We start from the raw sequence: 19875 nt of genomic DNA, 5'->3' as shown, positions 1-19875 counted from the left end.
CCGACCCTTCGGAAATTCCAGTTGACGGCTTGGTTTCTGAATTCCAGATTTTAGAGAGCAAAGGTCTGGATCCTGAAGTGATTAAGATCCTGTTGGCAACTAACAAGGAATCGACGTCTAAGATCTACACTAGAATTTGGAAGATATTTTGTCAGTGGTGTTGTAGGTTTAAAGTCAACCCGGTTTCCGCGTGCTTTCAGAAGATCCTAAGCTTCCTTCAGATGGGATTTGCAAAAGGCCTTAAACCTGCATCGTTGAAATTACAAGTTTCTGCTATCAGTTTCTTCTCCCTCAGATGCCTGGCCTCAAATGTTCTGATTTCTAGGTTCTTCAGAGCTCTGACTCGTTTGGTGCCCTATGTTAGGGAAACCTGTCCTCCCTGGGATCTAAACTTAGTCCTTTCCGCGCTTTGTGAGCCGCCCTTTGAACCATTGGAGGAAGCTTCCCTAAAGCTCATTTCATTGAAAACTGTTTTTTTGGTGGCTATTACATCTGCTAAAAGAGTATGTGAGATCCAAGCTCTTCGGGCAAATTTTCCTTTTTTTAGTTTTCATCAGGACAAGGTGGTTCTAAAGCTCGATCCTTCGTTCAGCCCGAAAGTTTGTTCTGTTTCAAATGTTAACCAGGAAGTGGTCTTACCAACTTTTTGTCAGAATCCATCTAATGCCTTGGAACGCAAATTTCACTGCCTAGATGTAAAGAGATGTCTTTTGCAATATCTAAAAGCAACAGAATCCTTCAGGAAGGATAACAGTCTTTTTGTATTATTCAAGGGCCCAAGAAAAGGCATGAAGGTTTCGAAAACTTCTCTGGCTAGATGGCTGAAGGATTGTATTCAGTTGGCGTATTCCAGGAATGGCATGGATCATGCAGGCCCGTTAAAGGCCCATTCTACTAGATCTGTTTCGACGTCCTGGGCTCTGCGAGCAGCTGCTTCTCCTTCTCAGATTTGTTCAGCGGCTACGTGGTCCTCGCTCCATACTTTCGCAAAACACTACAAGTTGGACATACTGGCCTCGGAGGATGCAGCTTTTGGGCGCAAGGTGCTTCAAGCAGTGGTGAAATGAACCCGCCCTCTGGATCTGCTTTATTATATCCCTGTGGTATAAGCACTGCCTCTAATCTGAAAGGAAAAACATAAATTTTACTTACCGAAAATTTCTTTTTCCTTAAGATTAGAGGCAGTGCTACAATTCCCGCCCCTTTTTTCCAATAAACTAATTTTGCAGCTATTTGGCTTATGTATTGTCTGGGGATGATCAGGAGGAGCTGCTACTTATGGGAAAGGAGGTAATTAGGGGAGGGATTAAAATGTTTGGAGATTTGCCTGCCTGTTTTTTCCCTCCAGATTGGATATCCCTGTGGTATAAGCACTGCCTCTAATCTTAAGGAAAAAGAAATTTTCGGTAAGTAAAATTTATGTTTTCTTGGCACACTACTTTGTATAGATTCCAATATTGTTGAATGGGTAAGGCAGTGGCTGAGTGACAGGCAACAGAGGGTTGTAGTCAAAGGATTATATTCAAAGCATGGTCTTGTCACCAGTGGGGTACCTCAGGGATCTGTACTTGGACCCATTCTCTTTTAATATTTTTGGCAGTGAAAAAGCACAACTATATGAATTCAAAATGTGATGACAACCACGTATTGTCATTTTTCTTTGTTTTGTTTTTTATACAGTTAATACATATCTCTGTCTCTATGAAATAAATATCCCACATTTCATGCACAATATCTGTTTCTATGCAATTTACTAATCCATTATATTTCCTGCAGGCTGCCCTAAATATGCTCACTCAGTGTCAGTCAGTGGGATACAAGAATGATGGAATTCTGTTTACTGCTCTCCACCCAGGATGGGTGCAAACAGATCTTGGAGGAAAGGATGTGAGTATACCATGATTAGTGAAATCTGTGTATATGTATTTGTAAAGGATCCTGCTATCCGTGCAGCGCTGATCCTTGTAGCGTCTCCCAAAATCCAAGCTGAAAAGAGTGAAGTAGTGATTATAGTTCCCAATCCCCCAAACATGAGTCGAGACTTCATGAAGGGGTAAAACGATGTGTTTATTGATGGCCAAACTCAGCCCTTTTATGATGGTCTCCCAGCAAGGGCACTCCCACATGGGACCTTGTGGTAGACTGTAACAAAATATACAGAACCAATCAATGTACAGTACAATTATTATACACACCCACAGGAAGACTGTAACCCCTCCTCTCTATCCTGGAGATAATTAACTTAAGTGGTTGAAGAGAACCTAATTATCTCCGTGCAGAGAGAAACATATTCTTTTTATTTTATAACAAAACCGTATTAAAATATATAACTTATATTTAACCGAACGTAATCCCCATATTCCACATACCCCCAGACAGCTTGGATCTGAGCGCATATTATAGGCGAATAGCGCTCAGATCCCACGAACACAGTTCTCAATAACGTCGAGCAAAGTCTAAGTTCACCAGTTGTTCATGCAATTCAATCCGAAGAGAGTTCCATAACTGTAGCTACCTGGGGTCGGTAGGTCTTGGGTGAAAATAAAGTCCTGAACGGCAAGGTGATTACTATGTTCGGGAGATATTACCGGTATGGACGAGGACTCGGTATTTATCAGCGGTGGGTGGCGGAATAAGTGTCCGAAAATAGTTCCAGAGGATTGTTGCCTTTCCACCGCTGAGCGTTCGACGGTTTTAAAATGGCGACCGCCACGTGTTCGTCAAACGAACGAGGGCCACCATGCCTTTCATCAATTAACTTGCGGTTAACCGCAAGATCTGGGAGGTAAATGAGGGGCACACGACCTCAGTGGGAGGTCGGGTGCTTCGGTAGTTTTATTCGGTTCTTTAGTATTCTACGAATTAAGCATAATACGCATGGTCAAACGAAATGCTGTTTCTCTGAGGCTTGTTAAACAGGGATTTCGTTACAGTATTTATAACAATACTAAAAGTGGTCTACAGTAATTACTTATTTTTTCATCTCAAGATGCTTTATTCACTGAATCATGTTGAGTTTAAAGTAGTGACATCTTATACAAATCATGATTTAGCAAACCAAAATAGTTGCATTGGGAAAATAGAATATCATATTCTACTGAAATTGTAGACAAAGACTTCCGTCATGTGATAAATGTTTGAGTTTGGTTCTCAAGAAATGTTTTACTTGCTGTTTATTAATTTGGACTATAAGCTTGCTTGAGCATGGACTGCACCACCTCCAACTTTATCGTTGGTCTTGTTCACCCATCTGTACAGCTCTACATACTATTCAAAGCACAAAAAACTAAGCCCTAAGGATTCTAGAGGACAAAGACACGTAACACATCTTAAAAGCAGATCCCACTAATGCATTTTTAAACGAATTCTGGACATGGGCAGAAGGAGAGGGGTGCTGTCCAAGGAGGAGAATGAATTTATCCTAACTAGAAACCCAAGGACAGCAAATTTCTACTGTCTGCCCAAGATCCACAAAGACCAACAAGATCCCCCTGGATGCCCAATAGTCTCAGGAATAGACAACCTGACACAAAATGGAAGCATCTATATAGACCGAATCCTACGTCCACATGTGGAATCTCTACCATCCATCATACAGGATACAAAGCAAACTCTAGTTTTACTTTCCAATCTGACTTTACCAGAACCAGTGGTGCTCTGCAGTTTAGATGTGGAATCCTTGTACTCCTCCATACCCCATGTGGGAGGCATTAAACTTGTCACACACTATCTTGAAACAGAGGAGTAAATCATAAACCACATTCTGACTTCACGTTGGAACTGCTTAAATTCATTCTCTCCCACAGCTACTTTTGCTAAATGTTAAACAGCTAAATGTCTTAAGAGAGCCTACAAGAGAGCTTTGGAGGCAGATCGAGATACTGAACTTGGTAACAACCCAACTAAAAACACTCATTCCTCCAGTGTCCCTGTCGTCCACAGTTAAAACAATGTATCCTTCTATTAATACATGGTTGGGACCTATTTCCTCCACGTCCTCTATCCCTTGGACCGCTAAATCCTCTTTGGTTTAATCTCCTATCACCTCCAAAACCTCTCTCTCTCTTGCCTGATTAGGGTCACAATGCTGTAAACCCTGTGACTGATGATACTCTTCATCTTTACCTATAGAAAAACAACCTGCTGCTTCTCTCTCATGTATTTTCTGCAAGAATTTAACTGGAGTTAAAGTTGACCACTCTGAAATCAGCTGTTTAACTAGCAGTGAATATGCTGGAAGCATATTCCCAATGCAAGTCTGTATTTTTTACATACCACTCTCCTCTGCACCAAGTCCAACTTCATCTTTCCAACATTTATAAAACCTTTTAGTGAAATCTGTCACTGTCTCCTTTGTGCCCCGTTTACAGGACAAAGCAGTGGAGATGGACTGCTTGTCTTTCCACAATCTTATCATCTCGTTTTCACTTCATCCCACATAATGTCTCTCCCTTTTTCCGTGGCTAATGGATAAGTACTCACTGTGGGACACTCACAGTGGGCACCCTACTCCATTTCCACCCAGATTCTGAGTCATAATCTAAAAATCAGTCAATAATTAACTTTGTCAATCTGTGTCATATTTTGTCCTTGGCACATTCTCTTCAAATACATAATACATTCAGAGGGATTCGTTCTAGGATTTGGAGCTCCCTTAATTATGTCCTTTAATTATCCTGGAGTTAAAGGTTTCAAAATGAATTGATCTCCTACAGTCAGAAAAGGATATGTCTGCTGTGTGTCTAACTCATCAAGTTCTTCTTCCTGTTCTTCCTCATCATCATCCTTATCTGTTCTTTTAACACCCAGTCCCATCCTTTTCTTATACCTAGTTTTGATACCCTTAGGGGACCTTCGCTGGGTTTGTTTAATCTTCTCATCTTGGGGAGAGGTAGAAAGGGAGCTTAATGGGGCAGTGGCTACACCAATCCCTTGCAAAGTTATATAAAAAAAAGCACAAAAGCCAACAGATATATCGCAAGCAAAATAGAGGTTGCAGGACAGCCAAAATACCCATCAAGTACAGAGTTAAAACAAATCTGTCTTATTATTATTATTTTTTTCTAAGCCATTTTAGCCCGCAAAATTTACATGTACTTTATATTACAATGCAGTCTGCCAAAGACTGAAAATCAGTTTTACAACCTGCCAAAGGCAACCTCTTCCAAAGAGGGATCTAGGGACGTCTCCCATAGACAATTATGTACAAAGGCTCTCATCCTACCCAAGGAGTGATACCATACAAAAACCTCAAAAGTGAAGTTCCCCTTTAAATAAAAACGTAGATATGCAATGTATGAAGGCTGGAAACAGAAAAGTAAAAGAATAAAGGCCAAATAGACACCCAATCCTCTTAACTTATCCTATCAGTTCCGTTCAATTGCAACCCAAAACTTCTGACACCAATTTGTTGGGGATAAAATCAGCTATACACGAAACCCTCTTTGTTAGATGGATATTTTGTCGGAGCCACACCCTCTTTGTTAGACAGGATCCTGGGAATCAGTCAAGAAGACTAGAGATGTGTTCTATAACCAATTCAAATTGTATTATACGTCAGTTATATTTATACCCCATTTTCATGTCGGTAGGGGCCATGAGCATTAATTAACAAAAACATTTCGAAATCAGTACTTTTCCCGTAACTAGCATTTTAGATACATTTTATTTCCGAGAGTCGGAGATACAATTCCAAATTTATTCTTGGTTCAAATTAACCCTTATATGAACAGCTAGTATAGATAGCAAAATGGATATTCGTATCCTACACCATCAACCCCCCACGTATGATTGCAACATACGATGCAGGGTGGGACAGAGTCAAAACGGATATCCAAAAATTCTGGCCAATATTAACGGATGACATACATCTGAAAAAAATACTTGGTCCAAAAGTTGAGATGACTGCACAGAGGGAAAAGAACCTGAGGGACCTTCTAGTCCCTAGCCATTTTCAACCTCAGCGCCCCAACATACACACTTGGCTCAACACCCCCATCATGGGGGTCCTTTTAAATGCGGACATTGTGTCACTTGTAAATTCATTAAACTGAACTAGAAAAAAGTCACTGACAGGGAATGGAAACAGACCTTCAAAATCACCTCATTCTTCAATTGCAACACTGCTGGCCTGGTCTATCTCCTCACTTGTGAATGCAACCTAAAATATGTGGGAAAAACCTTTTTTTTGTCCTTTTTAAAGAAAGGATAAAAGAACATGTAAGATGCCCGAAACTCACAATAGAGACACCCATCGCTGGAAACTTGAAAGAATACCACTCGGGCGACTCAAAAGGTCTCCGGTTGGGGGGGCGTGGCTACCCACGGAGCTGCATGGATGCACACTGACTCTGCTCCAGTAGACCCGGGACTTAATCCACTGTAATCAGAGGCTATCAACCAACATGGGCAACCCTAAGAAGCTGCACCAGGGACAAGGAGGGAAAACATCCACCACTAAATCGGGCTCTCTAACCCGTTAATTTAAAGACAATACCGACCGCGAGGAGGAGGCCGGTGCGGCAAACCACAATGGCGGGAACAGATTCCACCTCATCCTCCCAGCCTCAAAGCCCTGCTATATCAGAAGGCTCGCAGGCTACGTCTGACTCGACACACTAAGCTGACATAAGAGATTTAATAAAAAACCTGCCTTCCAAAAATGACCTCCAAACACTGCTGGGCATACTCGAAGCCATGTTCCTATCTAAAATGGACGCAATGGGCTCGGACATCCACCAACTGAATTTACGGGTCACTGACCTAGAAGAAGAAAGGGAAGTGTTACAGGCGCAAATCACAAATATCTCGACAATAGATTCTCATTTAACTCATTACTCCTATACACAAGGACACATTGACGACATGGACGCAGGAATAACCTGCGCATAAGAGGTCTCCCAGAATCCCAGGGAGAGAATCTACCATCAACACTCTCCGAGCTTTTTAACCGAATACTGGGCGAACCAAGAGCTAATACTATACTGCTAGTCAGAGCTCACCACTCTCTGCGCCAGAGAGTCCTGTCAGCAGATGCCCCAAGGGATGTTGTATGTCGTCTACATTATTTCTCTATTAAGGATACCATCCTCAAACTCTTAAGAAAAACCTCACAACCGCTATTATTTCATAACCATCCTATACAGATATAACCTGACTTATCCTGGTACACACTGCAAGCTAGGAGAGCCTTAAAACCAATTACCGAACTGCTGAGAAACCGAAATATTAAATACCATTGGGGATTCCCTTTCGCGCTAATAGTCTCTAACAAAGGCAACACACTCACGATCACCTCCCCAACTGACGTCCCAGCCTTCCTCCAACCCCTGAACTACCGGCAACCAGCATCATAGATTGGAACTCCCCTCCGCCAAACCAGGACAAACTTAGCCTTCCACAACGTTAGCGCTGGCTCACCCCTGCTAAAAAACGCAGGAATGAACAAAGATTCCAGTCACCGCACCTGCGAACGGGAGATTCCCGTGACGATCCCCGAGGCCCACGTCAAGATTACTTGACACAGTAAGCATTCTCCCATCCACAAAAGCGCTAACATCTTCCTCAGCCTAATTATGGACTGTCCGGCTCTCCCCCCAAAGATGTATATTCATGCTGCTGTAAATCGTACCATATAGCCTATATATTTGTAACAAGCGTACCTACACATATCACATGCGTATATACGGGACGCATGTCTGCTTACTTACATCACAGCACTTAGCGAGGGCAATTGTATAAAATTAGTAATCGATAAATGTATTGAAGCGGGCACGGCTTATAAGCTGAAGCCTTTTACCACCCACAAACCCAGGAATATAGCATATTTAAAGTTCATAGCATATACCTTCGCCCAATTCTCTGATAGACAAGTCAATATTTAGCAACAATTGTCTAGATATACATAATACTTACCTACAAAGTGGTTACGTTACTGCAATCCTTACTATCGACAAATATTCACCATCTGTCCCTCAAATTATGATATGTGTACTCTAAGATTCACGCCTGCCTGACTATTTCAATACAACTAGACAGTGGGGAAATGTTTATCAATATGTCTGTGTGCGGAATTTAAACTCCTGCCTACGCTGTCTGACAAATGCATTATAAGAGAACTAATACAGCCCTCGAAAGGAAGCATCTCACCGTTGACGACACTGTTGTATGGCCAATTCGTCACCGGAGAGACCGCTCACTCATCTCCCTCACCTTTCCCACCTTACCACCTTCCTGCCCTCTTCCACCTCCCATCCCCCTCCCCAGCCCTCCACTCTTACCGGACCATAGCCCTACTAGCGTAAATCCAGATTACAACCCTCACACCCCATTCAGCTATATATGTCTCCAAAAGAAATAATAAATGACTGGGATAGCATAGTCCCGGGGACGAACCCTACAGCCACACCCCCCCAGCTCACACAGGGTTCTGTCTTGGCGTCCAGACAGATCTCCTCTTTGATTCTTTACATTTCCACTTCTTACACTTTTCTTCTTTACTCTTTCGTTCTACAATATCACCAACATTTAACTACCCCAGATCTTCACTGAGTGGAGATCTCCCAAACTCATCACCTAGACAGCCTGATACCGAGACCTCCCCATATAGCGGGACGATCCTGTAGTTGGCACACTGATCCAGCACACAAAAACTAAACACTGACCACAATCCTACAGTATCTATCCATAAGTAGTGTTCTTATTGTACAAAGTTGTTTACTACTTACCCTGTTTTTCTTTTTATCTAATACTGTATATATTGCCTGCAGGTGCCTTTTGTGGTGTATTACCAAACTCTCTAAATTATTATGTATGCATACACATATAAACTCTGGTCCATCTACTTTAACAAATATTTATTCAAAGACAAAACAACAACAACATACAAATAATGACACACAATCTAACTCAACAACAGCAACAACAACCTAACTAACAATAACAACTAAATCTTATAAAATCACCAGATCCCACTCACAGTTCACCTTGATAAAAATTAGCCCATATCTGCTTAATGGTCTGCTCAGCAGCACAGCCAAGAAGGAACAGGGAAGGAAGAGGGAATGGGGATAGGGGTAAGTGGTTATCTCTTTCCTGAAAAGGTATTGAATTACCCAATTACCATATCAAAGGCTAAAGCTTATCCCACTGTAAGAAAGGCATACCTGAGTTTGGTCACCATATTAGTTTGATGACAGAATGTCCCCACACCTTTTACAGTCCTTTTCGCTGTGGTTCAATGCAGTTACTCACACGTGTAAGGTCAGGTTAACACTCATCCACAAGAGGTTAACACCCCGCTGCGCGTAGTAGGTACAAGTCCACATGGCCCAAATAAAAGGTAGGGCCTCTCTCAGACACAGGGAAAATGGCAGGGCCTCACCTCTTACGGGATAGTCCTTATCTTCTCCTATCAGTACCCATTGGCAAGCAGCTCTACTACACGGGATATTCAATGGGCATCTAAGTTTTGCATAGTTAAAACATATATATGTTTCCTCCCTCGCCACAGCATGCTACAAGAAATAGCTCCAGGTAACGTACTATCTTTAATAAACACTAACCCTGGCATCTCAAGTCCTCCGCAGTATCCCCCTGCCCTAGCCACTCCTGAAGTCGGACCTAGCTTAAACGTAACGATCGAGCAAAAAGAACATTCAGTCCAGAAATCCTCTGCAGGTCAAAAAGGTCTAATCATGCCTTAAGTTAGAGTTTTTACGCAGGTAAGATTTGTCTACTAATACTAAGCAAACATACTCTACAGCTTACGATATGTGTAAGTATTGTATATGATTCAGGATAATAAATGCGTTCCAATTATAAATGGCTGCTTGTACAATTTTTGCCACATCTCTTTGAAACTAGCCTACAATACTATTGAAACTATACTTACAGGAATTTTAACATTACATGTAGACAATATACTCCAACAGCTCCCATTTTCTTTCTTATTCAGTAAAGGCGCTGACAGTTGTCAGAGATCAAAACTCCACAAATCATCCAATTCACTCCCTTTCAACAGTACAATCTATGGGGGAGTTTTCAAGTTAGCCATTAAGCCTCCCTTTAATAACCTACTAATATAGTAATTTAAGTCAGCAGCTTACTTGGCATTCTATGATTTCTTGAGTACAAAGAAAGAATCCTGCTGTCGGAAAACATTCGACCTTCACCCATGCGTCAAGAATTCAGAAAGCAACAATCATTATATTATCTACTCCTTATACCAAAACTCATCAGTCGGGCTATTTAAATTGTGCCCGGTTCCAAAATTTATCAAACTAGGTTAGCCAGGTCCCTAACTATCTTTAGTAACTGTGATATTTGTTACTTTAATACTCCACCTAGGCCTTAATCCTCATTTTCCATGTCAATACAACAACAGCCTCTAATGGGCGTGTTACGACACACGTAAGTAGAAATATGGGAAGTAGGTTTACAATAGGAACATTCCTAACCCAGGATAGAATCAGACTGTCTTTTCGATAATGTGACTAAATGATTACTAATTGTAGAATTAATCTTGGCTTTTATTTTTGCCCTCTTTTGCAGGCCTGACCTCTCGTCGGTTTCGGCACACCTCAACCGACTTTGGTCCTTATCGAACTACATACTTTTAATTGTACGTCCTCGAATTACCCCGTACACAAGCGGAAGGCAGAATGCCTGAATTTGTGGGAGGGGTTATTTTCCTATTTAAATCCCCAGTCATCCCAGCTTACCTATCGTCGCCGTTTTGAAGTTCCCCTCCCACCTCACCCTTTATTATTTACATCAATATACCAGGTGGGCCCTCTTTTGCAGGCCTGACCTCTCGTCGGTTTCGGCACACCTCAACCGACTTTGGTCCTTTTTAATACACTTTTAATTGTACGTCCTCTAATTACCCAGTACACAAATATCTATATATATATATATATATATATATATTTACTTTTTTTCGGTTAATCCTAGAGTATAATGTTGGGGCTCTTGATACCCTAAATAATACATAGTTATCGATTCCGTCTTTAAAACTACAAACGTTTCCTCTAAATACATTCATAACACCGTCTTAATGACTCATGTCCCTTTGGGACCTAAAAAGTCTTCCAACTGAAACTGTATACTTATCATTCTCAGAATTCATGACATTAAGCAGGATGATTAAAATACCTGTTTTTCGTAATCCTGATAATAAAAGATGTTGCCAGATATATAAACAGTGAGATATATCATAGATACATTCTGGAGACAAAAGATATGGGTAATATTTCCATCTAATTGATAACCATATCTTTCAACCTTATCTATATTCTGACAACCCCTTAAAAATGATATCAACAATATAAATACCAAGATCTGTCTCAGATATTTTGATGATATCAGGTACCACCAATATAATATTCTATTTTTAATGACACTGCTCTATTCTAGCGATCACCACAGTATTCTTAACTATATTGTTAACTTTAACAAAACAACCATAACATAACCCCAACTAGGGATCCACAAGAACTGTCCCTTAACAGGGACTAATTACAAATTGAACATTCTGGGACTAAAGGAGTTAATATTAAATCTCCTCTCCCTGTGTCCATTCACACACGCCACTCATAGTGAATACCGCACCCTCCGACGGACGTTATTGGCAGAACGATGTCATACAATCGAGGGGCGTATCACTACAGTTATAAGAGCCAGCGTTTCCAGTCTACATTCAACTCTTGACAAAGGCGCATCTTAGCTCCGAAATGCGCGTTGAGGTAGACTCCACACATCGTAGATATTTTAACTTAGGACCACTCTAAAAGCTTTTTTCAGCCTTAGGCTCTCTCTCTATTTAGCTTGGTTACTTAGATGTAGGACTAGCTAGCAACTATACCTTTAGCTAAAATTTAGAGCACAAGCAAGTGCTAGGGATTTTACCTAAAGAAACACATTAACCTTTATGTATCTGAAACCAGCAGGACTCGATCTAGCTATCACTCTCCTTATACTCTGGGAACTAATCCCGTTGCACTTATGAGTAATATGTTTGGGGATTATTCTATGTTCCTTGCTGGCTGAGCATCATAACCATAGGAGTACCTGGTGTTTTTAGCGGTACGCCACTGAACGAGATTTCCTATCTCACTAGTACTTAAGACCATAGCTATCTTTATGAGTAGGTTCCTTATGGGATATTTGATTTAAAATTATCATCAAGGCTGACTTATATGGTGACCTATACGTGCAGGACTAATATATTACCTACAGGAACTCACTCTCTTATACGCCAACAGATGAGCTCTTACTAAAATCCTGTGTAATATCACCATAACAACCTATAATACAGTGAACAAGGGCGATACTATAATAGGGGATTTACAAGCTTTTCTCTTATTTCCACTGTCATTTTTCTGACCGTTGTTTAACTATGTCTGGGGTATGCTCTGGACCTCCCCATGTATTCCCTGATGTCACTACTCATTTATACCCATATCCCTATCTCAGAGGGTTATATATAATGTTGCCTCAAGTTTGCATACAGACCTAGTGATACCCATGCTGTCATGCCACTTGGAAATTGCACTTACAGGGTTACTTAATCATATTACGTTAACTTGTAATACACATTATATATTCTCCTGAGAATACCTGATCTCTATTTTGTTTAGATCGGTATATTTTTTGGCAACATTGTACTAGGAATACTACAACCTGTACTAATAAGCTTCAGTAGCTGGTCCTATTTTAACTAGTCAATATTTTGATTTATTATTTGCACTATTTACTCACAATGTTTTCTTTTTACGTTCTAGATGTGTATACCTAGTTAGGGAAATAATGTTATTTAATAGTTTTTTGTGCTTTGAATAAATAAGGCATATTAAGCCAATTACTTGATTCAATAAGCCTCCATCAGGGAAGAAGGATTGACATTAGGCTTGCTCAGGGCCGGACACACAAATAAGATGTATCTTTAGCGGTGTCCCGTATCCAGCCTTTTGAAATCCCCATTTAGTGTATTGTATATATTAGTGTGTCTTACACCCCCTTGTATGTCTCTTTCAACCCCATGTGTATCTCTCTCCCCCCCCACCCCCTCTGTGTGTCTTTCTTTCCCACAGCCCTTTTCTGTGGGTCTCTCCCCTCATTCTGTTTTTTGTGTGTCCCTCTTCCCCTCAGGGCCCTTTGTGTAACTTTTCTCTCCCAAGCCATATAGACATAGATATATAGCTACACACACATACAGGCACATATTAACAGAAATGAATACAATCAACACATACAGGTACACAGACATACAGTCATACAGACACACACATATAGATAAATAAAGACACAGACATACAGAGACATGAAGATGCAGGCATACAGATGCATACAGGCATGCAGAGACATACTTACACAGGCATATTATTTTATTATATTTCTAGCTCTACATATTATGTTACAGTTGTATAAATAAACCAATACTTTGAGTGGTCATTAACCACTTCCCAACCTTAGTCTGTGCTATGCCGTCCTACAAAAAATGACGCACTAACGACTAGGCAGCATAGCATCCCTCCACCCCGATACTTATCATCCTCGCCGGATCCTATCAGGGGACTGTCTGACAACCAAAGTGATTGCTTTGCCGGTAACAATAAAAATAATCTAAAAACCGACATGGGTATATCATAATAAGGAAGTACTCCCATATTACTGCTAAAGAATATGCATGTCAACTGCCAGACTTTCTTCTTAAAGGAACACTATAGCGTTGGGAATACAAATGTGTGCCCTGGTGGCTGTTCATGGTAGTTTGAATTTACATTTTTTTGGAATCTTTATGAAAGTTTGCGTCTAGCCATGGCTTCATCCTGAGAAAAAAAAAGAAAGAGGTACTTTTTGTATAATATATCTTATTGGGGGAGGGGAAATCACTAATTTGAAAACTAACTCTAAATCTGTGACTAATGGTACTATACTCACCATCCCACCCAATCTGCCTTCGGGTAGTAGTAGTAGTAGAAGCAACAACCCTGATGGTAGGTTGTGCCAACAGAATCAGATATTACACCAGGGGACATGCAGATTACCATATTGTTTTCTTCTTCTGTTTCTTTCCTTAGTAATACAGAATTGTGGTATCTTTGCAGATGTTGTTTCATACAGCACTAGTGAAATGACTTAACTCTTCCTCCCCACTCACTTTTTGCCACACAATTTGCAAGTTGGCCTACTAAGAGATGCCCAGAGTGATTCCAAACTCTGCTTATTTGCTGAATACATTAACCGCCACCTTGTGCCTTGCATCTGCTGACCGTGAAATGTCACTAGCCTGTACACTAGCACTAGGTTGATTAACAGTGGTGAAAATGTTGATTGCGCCAGTACAGGTGATGTTAGTGGTCGGGGTAGTATTAGTGCTGGAAATGTTAACATTGACAGTGGGTGAGCTACTTGTAGCAGATGCAGCTGATGTTTCAACAATCTCCGCTGGATAAGACTATTCTTCAATTGATACAGATAGACTTTGAGATGATGGACAAGCTGTAAGAGGCCAGTGCACAGTAGCTGTCAGATAAGAAAAAAAAACTGAGCTGCTGCCTCTCCTCTATCAACTCCTCTGGATCATATTATTCATTGTTATAGTAGCTCCTGGGCCAGACATAACAGTTCTATGTGGGGCAAACTATGTAAACCACTTTCCTATGCTCTTATTCAGAAAAAAGTGGGAGAATCCAAAAGAAATGGTGTGCCTCCCTGCACATCCATATTGCAGACAGCGATTGGGCATATATCTTTGGTAGGATCATGTTGGCCCCCGTGAGCCTGTTGAGACATCAAACTTACTATTAAAAGGAACATTTGAATGCTAGATGATCATCTCTACAAGTCTGTATAGTGTTGTTGTACAGAAAGTGATATCTCAGAAACTAATACCCCCATCCACACAGATTCCTGAATTAATCATTACTTTTATAAAATGTATTACCTTATAGTGACTAAATCTAAACATTAACCTTGAACATGCTTGCTCAGCTGTCACATACGCATATCTCCCCAAATGTGGGAGAAATACCTGCTGTGAGCCAACACGCTATTTACTAATGTTGACTTGTACCTACTAAGCATTGATCATAACTGTTTAACAGATTATCTATGTAGATGCTAGTGTTTTCTTCGTAATTATACAGTGCCTAGCACATTATGAGAGTTAGCCCTTTTTCTATTATAGACTTGGAATGTTCTAGGAAATCTTAATCTTTAATATGTATTAACTTACAAGAGCAAAATATTTAAACTATGATGAGAGGTATACTACTCTAGCCGAGTTGTTCTGTATGGCCAGCTTTGGACAATAGCTGGAGAGAGAGTTTTTACATATGTGGGTGTCATGCAAAACTCTTCAACTTTTTATCACCAAAATTCTTGGCAAGACTACTCCCTCATATCTCTTATCCAAATATGCTGAATGACTGACAACCTCAGAGCACAAATATGCTAAAATAAACCAGCAGTACTCATCTGTGCTTATACGGGCACACCTGTACACGTGTGCATGATAGTGGTAGTTGGTAACAGGTGGCATTATCCTGGTGGTCCCCTTTCCTATCTAACATACATATACACACTAGATAACTAGTTCATACTAATTAGATACCAGGCCTGCCAATACACCTCATAGTATTCTATGGAGCCTAAATGGGGTAATCGCTCAAAACTTGCAACATTTGATGTAGATCTCTATATTTATTTGTTAGAATAAAGATCACTTTTCCTATTCTTATAAATTTTTGGCTGAGTGATGCTGTACTGTAAAATTGTTTTTGCATTGACTTGGCCAGTTATGTGTTATTTCATTTTATAATTGGGCATATAATAACCCCATGGAACCCGGGGCAGAGCTCTTAATAATAAACAAGGTAGGGGGCACAGATAGTTGCCTTTGAAATATTCCTTGAGTTACAAGAAGTGCATGAGCTTCAGGTGAGGAATTTTATTATTCCCAACTTAAATAATTTATCCACTACATAGCTATTAACCTCATTACGTTGAGCTATGGGAATATGTTAAAATGTTTTGTATATGACATCTGTCAACCCTTGCTAACAATGACTCCTCCCTCGTGAACGGCATGTATAGATGCAATGTCTGAATGGCAGAAATTGATGATTAAAAAAAAAAAAAAGGATTAGGAGCAATATATGGATTTTTTTTTTTTTTAAACAAGTTTAAAGGAGTAACTTTTTTTTCCCCAACAATGGTGCACATCTCTTCTCCTGAAAATTAATTTTGGATTATTTTTGGTCCCTCTGACTCCCTTGGACTTTATTTGAGGTCACTCCTATATTGTCAAAGGTGTGCAAGTGTCATTGTTCTAGTGTAGCGAATAAAAGCAATGGTAAATTAATCGCGCATGTTTAATGAGGAAATGTTGGGTGAAGTAGAACAGGATTTTAGGCTCTAACATCAGCGTTTATCGCCCTTCTGACCTACAGATTCTTGATTCTAAACAAGGAACTATATTTGCATTAGTCACATACACATGTACTATAAATATACTTCGGCATGTTTGGTAAATCTATTTTTCAAATTTTGTTTTTTTACATTTTTAAACAAACTCCTATTAAAAGTGAAAATGCAATCACTAAACAAATAAGTGTTTTTTTGACTCCTGTCATGTGGTAAAATTTACAGTTATACTTTGCTATGATTTTGCAATAATGGGCAATAACAAATGTATATATTTGTAATTGGTGCTAAAAAATATTGCTATACACATAATGTTCTTAAGGTAAAAACAAATATGTATGTTTTATAACACCATGGTCAAATATGTGGAGATTACATACATACAGAGACACAGAGAGAAAATATAAAATTGAATAATTTATCATCATCTCTCACAATGTGTTTGGCAGGGCAGTCCTTGTTTCAAGGTCCTATCCCACCTTCAAAGTTTTGACACCAGGGAACTTTCTCAAGGCAGCACAGTGCGACAAACTCGCATTTGTGGCAAGCACTAAGACCATGCAAAGAGGACTTTGTGTCCTGGGCCTGGATGTTGGCAGGCACACACCTTCAGTTGGTGTATCCTCCCCCTTTCCAGAAGGGCTCACCAATTAAGTGCAACACCAGTGACACAAATTATGTCACTTGTGACACAGCCCAACACTGTTCCAGTCCCATACCTCCAAATGTAGGGAGCTATTCATTTTTTTTTTTTTATCTTTTTTTTTCACAATTTACAAGTGGCCAATAAATGTTTACATTTTCAACAACAAAGTAAAATGAAAACACACTATATTCACTGCCTCGCCCAAAAAAAGTCACCACCCAAAAAAAAGTCACCACCAAAAAAAAAAAAAGTCACACTCTAATATTTCATTGGACCGCCTTTAGCTTTCATTTTGGCACGCATTCGCCATGTCACAAGATAGATTTCCGTCCAGTGTTGCATTCATTTTTCACCAAGATCTTGTATTGATGATGGGAGAAAGCCTAGGGTTAAGGTCGTGACTCTGTGGTGGCCAATCCATGTGTGAAAATGATGTCTCATGATCCCTGAACCACTCTTTCACAATTTGAGCCCAATGAATCCTGGCATTGTCATATTGGAATATGCCTGTGCCATCAGGGAAGAAAAAAACTATTTATGGAATAACCTGGTCATTCTGTATATTCAGGTAGTCAGCTGACCTTATTATTTGGGCACATAAGATTGCTGAACCTAGACCTGACAAACTGCAGCAACCCCAGATCATAGCACTGCCCCCACAGGCTTGAACAATAGGCGCTAGGCATGATGGGTGCATCGCTTCATTTGCCTCTTTTCTTACCCTGATGCGCCCATCACTCTGGAACAGGGTCAATCTGGACTCAGACCACATGATCTTTTTCCATTGCTCCAGAGTCCAATCTTTATGCTCCCTAGCAAACTGAAGCCTTTTTTTTTCCCCGATTAGCCTCAAAGATCAGTGGTTTTCTTAAGGATACACAGCTGTTCAGTCCCAATCCCTTGAGTTCCCTTCGCATTGTGCATGTGGAAAAGCTCTTAATTTCACTATTAAACATAGCCCTGAGTTCTACAGTTTTTCTACGATTTCATTTCACCAAACATTTAAGTGATCGCCGATCACAATCAATCAGGATTTGTTTCCGACAACATTTCTTCCTCGAAGATGATGGTTCCCCACTATCCTTCCAGTTTTTAATAATGCATTGGACAATTCTTAACTAAATGTTTGTAGTTTCTGCAATCTCCTTAGATGCTTTCTCTGCTTGATGCATGCCAATGATTTGACCCTTCTCAAACAGACTAACATCTTTTCCACGGGATGCGTCTTTTAACAGGGTTGTTTAAGAAATGAGAAGCTACTCATTGCATCATTTGGGGTTAAATAACTGGTTTCCAGCTGAATGATAATCGCCCATGCAGTAACTATCCAATAGGAGGCTCTTACCTATTTGCTTAGTTAAATCCAGGTGGAGACTTTTCTTTGGCCAGGCAGTGTATAAACAAAAAAAAAAACAAAAAAAACCCATCTAATATATACTTTGATATGAAAAAGAAAAGCATCCGAAATAACTGCTTATGTCATTAATTTCGTCAATGCCAAAAGTTCTTTATTTTTCATCTCCTAATAAATTACATTGCTTATCTATTTACAGTCATCTCCACTAGCCGCCAACCCCTCCCCTGAGGGGTGAGAGCAGCCATCAGGGAGGGTGAAAATGGCAACCACCACCTACAATCATTATCCCCCTCCCTCTGAATACTTGTTTGTTGCCATTTTTACTCACTGCCAGCCCCTCCCTGAAAAAAGGGGAAGGAAGGCAAGGAGAGCAAAGGGAGCATTCAGGGAGGAAAAAAATAAAATAAAGTGTATAAATTCTCTCCCTCCCCCCCATTGAATCAGAGCTTTTTCCACCACCGTAGTTACAAAACTTCACAAAACCTCCCCTTGGATCGAATTTATAGTACCCAAACAATTCCTATTATGGGAACTATTCTAAGACTTTTCCAAAGGTTCCCATCTCTTCCTGTGTTTTGTCCCCCTGTAAATTAAGGTTTCTATTTTTTTTAAAAATATTATTCATTTTACCATACCATTCTTTAACTGTGGGTATTTTTTATCTGTTACCAATGAAGTGGAATAAGTTATTTTGCTGCTTTTATTAATAAGATTCCCAAAGAAATCCTAACCCCATGTACTTCTTTATTTATATGCCACAACAACACTAACTCCAGCGTTAATTGAAATTGGAGGTCCACTACCACCTTTAGTTTATTTTCTACCTTTTTCTAGAAAGATTGCATTTTCGGGCATAGCCACCATAAATCTAGCAGGTCTCCCACTGAATTTAAACACCACAAATCTGTAATGTTGGCTATGTTATGTATACGGACAGCCATAGGTAAAGCCAAACAAGATATTATATAGGTTTAAGTTTCTTCATGTACTGATATATACTTTTGTTTTTCAGGCAACCCTAACTGTTGAACAGAGTGTTAAAGGAATACTCAAAGTTTTGCCCAATCTTTCAGAAAAATCCATTGGCATTCTAATTGACTGGGAGGGAAATATCATCCCCTGGTGAAATGGGACAGAGGCAACACTTCCCGATTTCAATAACATTACACTAATTAAAGTCCAGTGTTTTAAGTTACATCTTTGAGCACCGGTTAAGAAAAAAGTGACTTTATAGTTTCATTTGCTTATTTGTTTATTCATTTATATCTAAAAAAAAAAAAGCTTGTAATTTTTTAAACCTCAAATCAAACTATAAACTCCATAAATAAATTGGTTAATAAATGGTTTTTACTCTTCCTTGTATACTGCTTGTTCTGGTTAAATAGTTTTATAAATATAAGTTGTATATGTTTTTTTTAACAAAATGTAAGCCAAAGTTTTACAA

The 19875-nt window shown here is 39.8% G+C and overlaps 1 protein-coding gene across 1 annotated transcript in view; it reads left to right on the top strand.

Moving 5' to 3' along the window:
- The window catches only part of LOC134578686 (C-signal-like), a 62840-nt gene extending 43187 nt beyond the window's left edge, over positions 1-19653 (top strand). The window contains exons 5-6 of the mRNA XM_063437674.1: positions 1777-1887; positions 19444-19653. Coding sequence (XP_063293744.1) covers positions 1777-1887; positions 19444-19557 — 225 coding nt within the window. The 3' untranslated portion in view covers positions 19558-19653. The remainder of the gene's footprint in view (positions 1-1776; positions 1888-19443) is intronic.
- The last annotated feature ends 222 nt before the right edge of the window (positions 19654-19875 follow it).

Source organism: Pelobates fuscus, chromosome 12 (genome assembly GCF_036172605.1).
Source record: "Pelobates fuscus isolate aPelFus1 chromosome 12, aPelFus1.pri, whole genome shotgun sequence".
NCBI lineage: Eukaryota > Metazoa > Chordata > Amphibia > Anura > Pelobatidae > Pelobates > Pelobates fuscus.
Note: the sequence above shows the minus strand (reverse complement) of the source record. Positions and strands in the feature narration are given on the sequence as shown.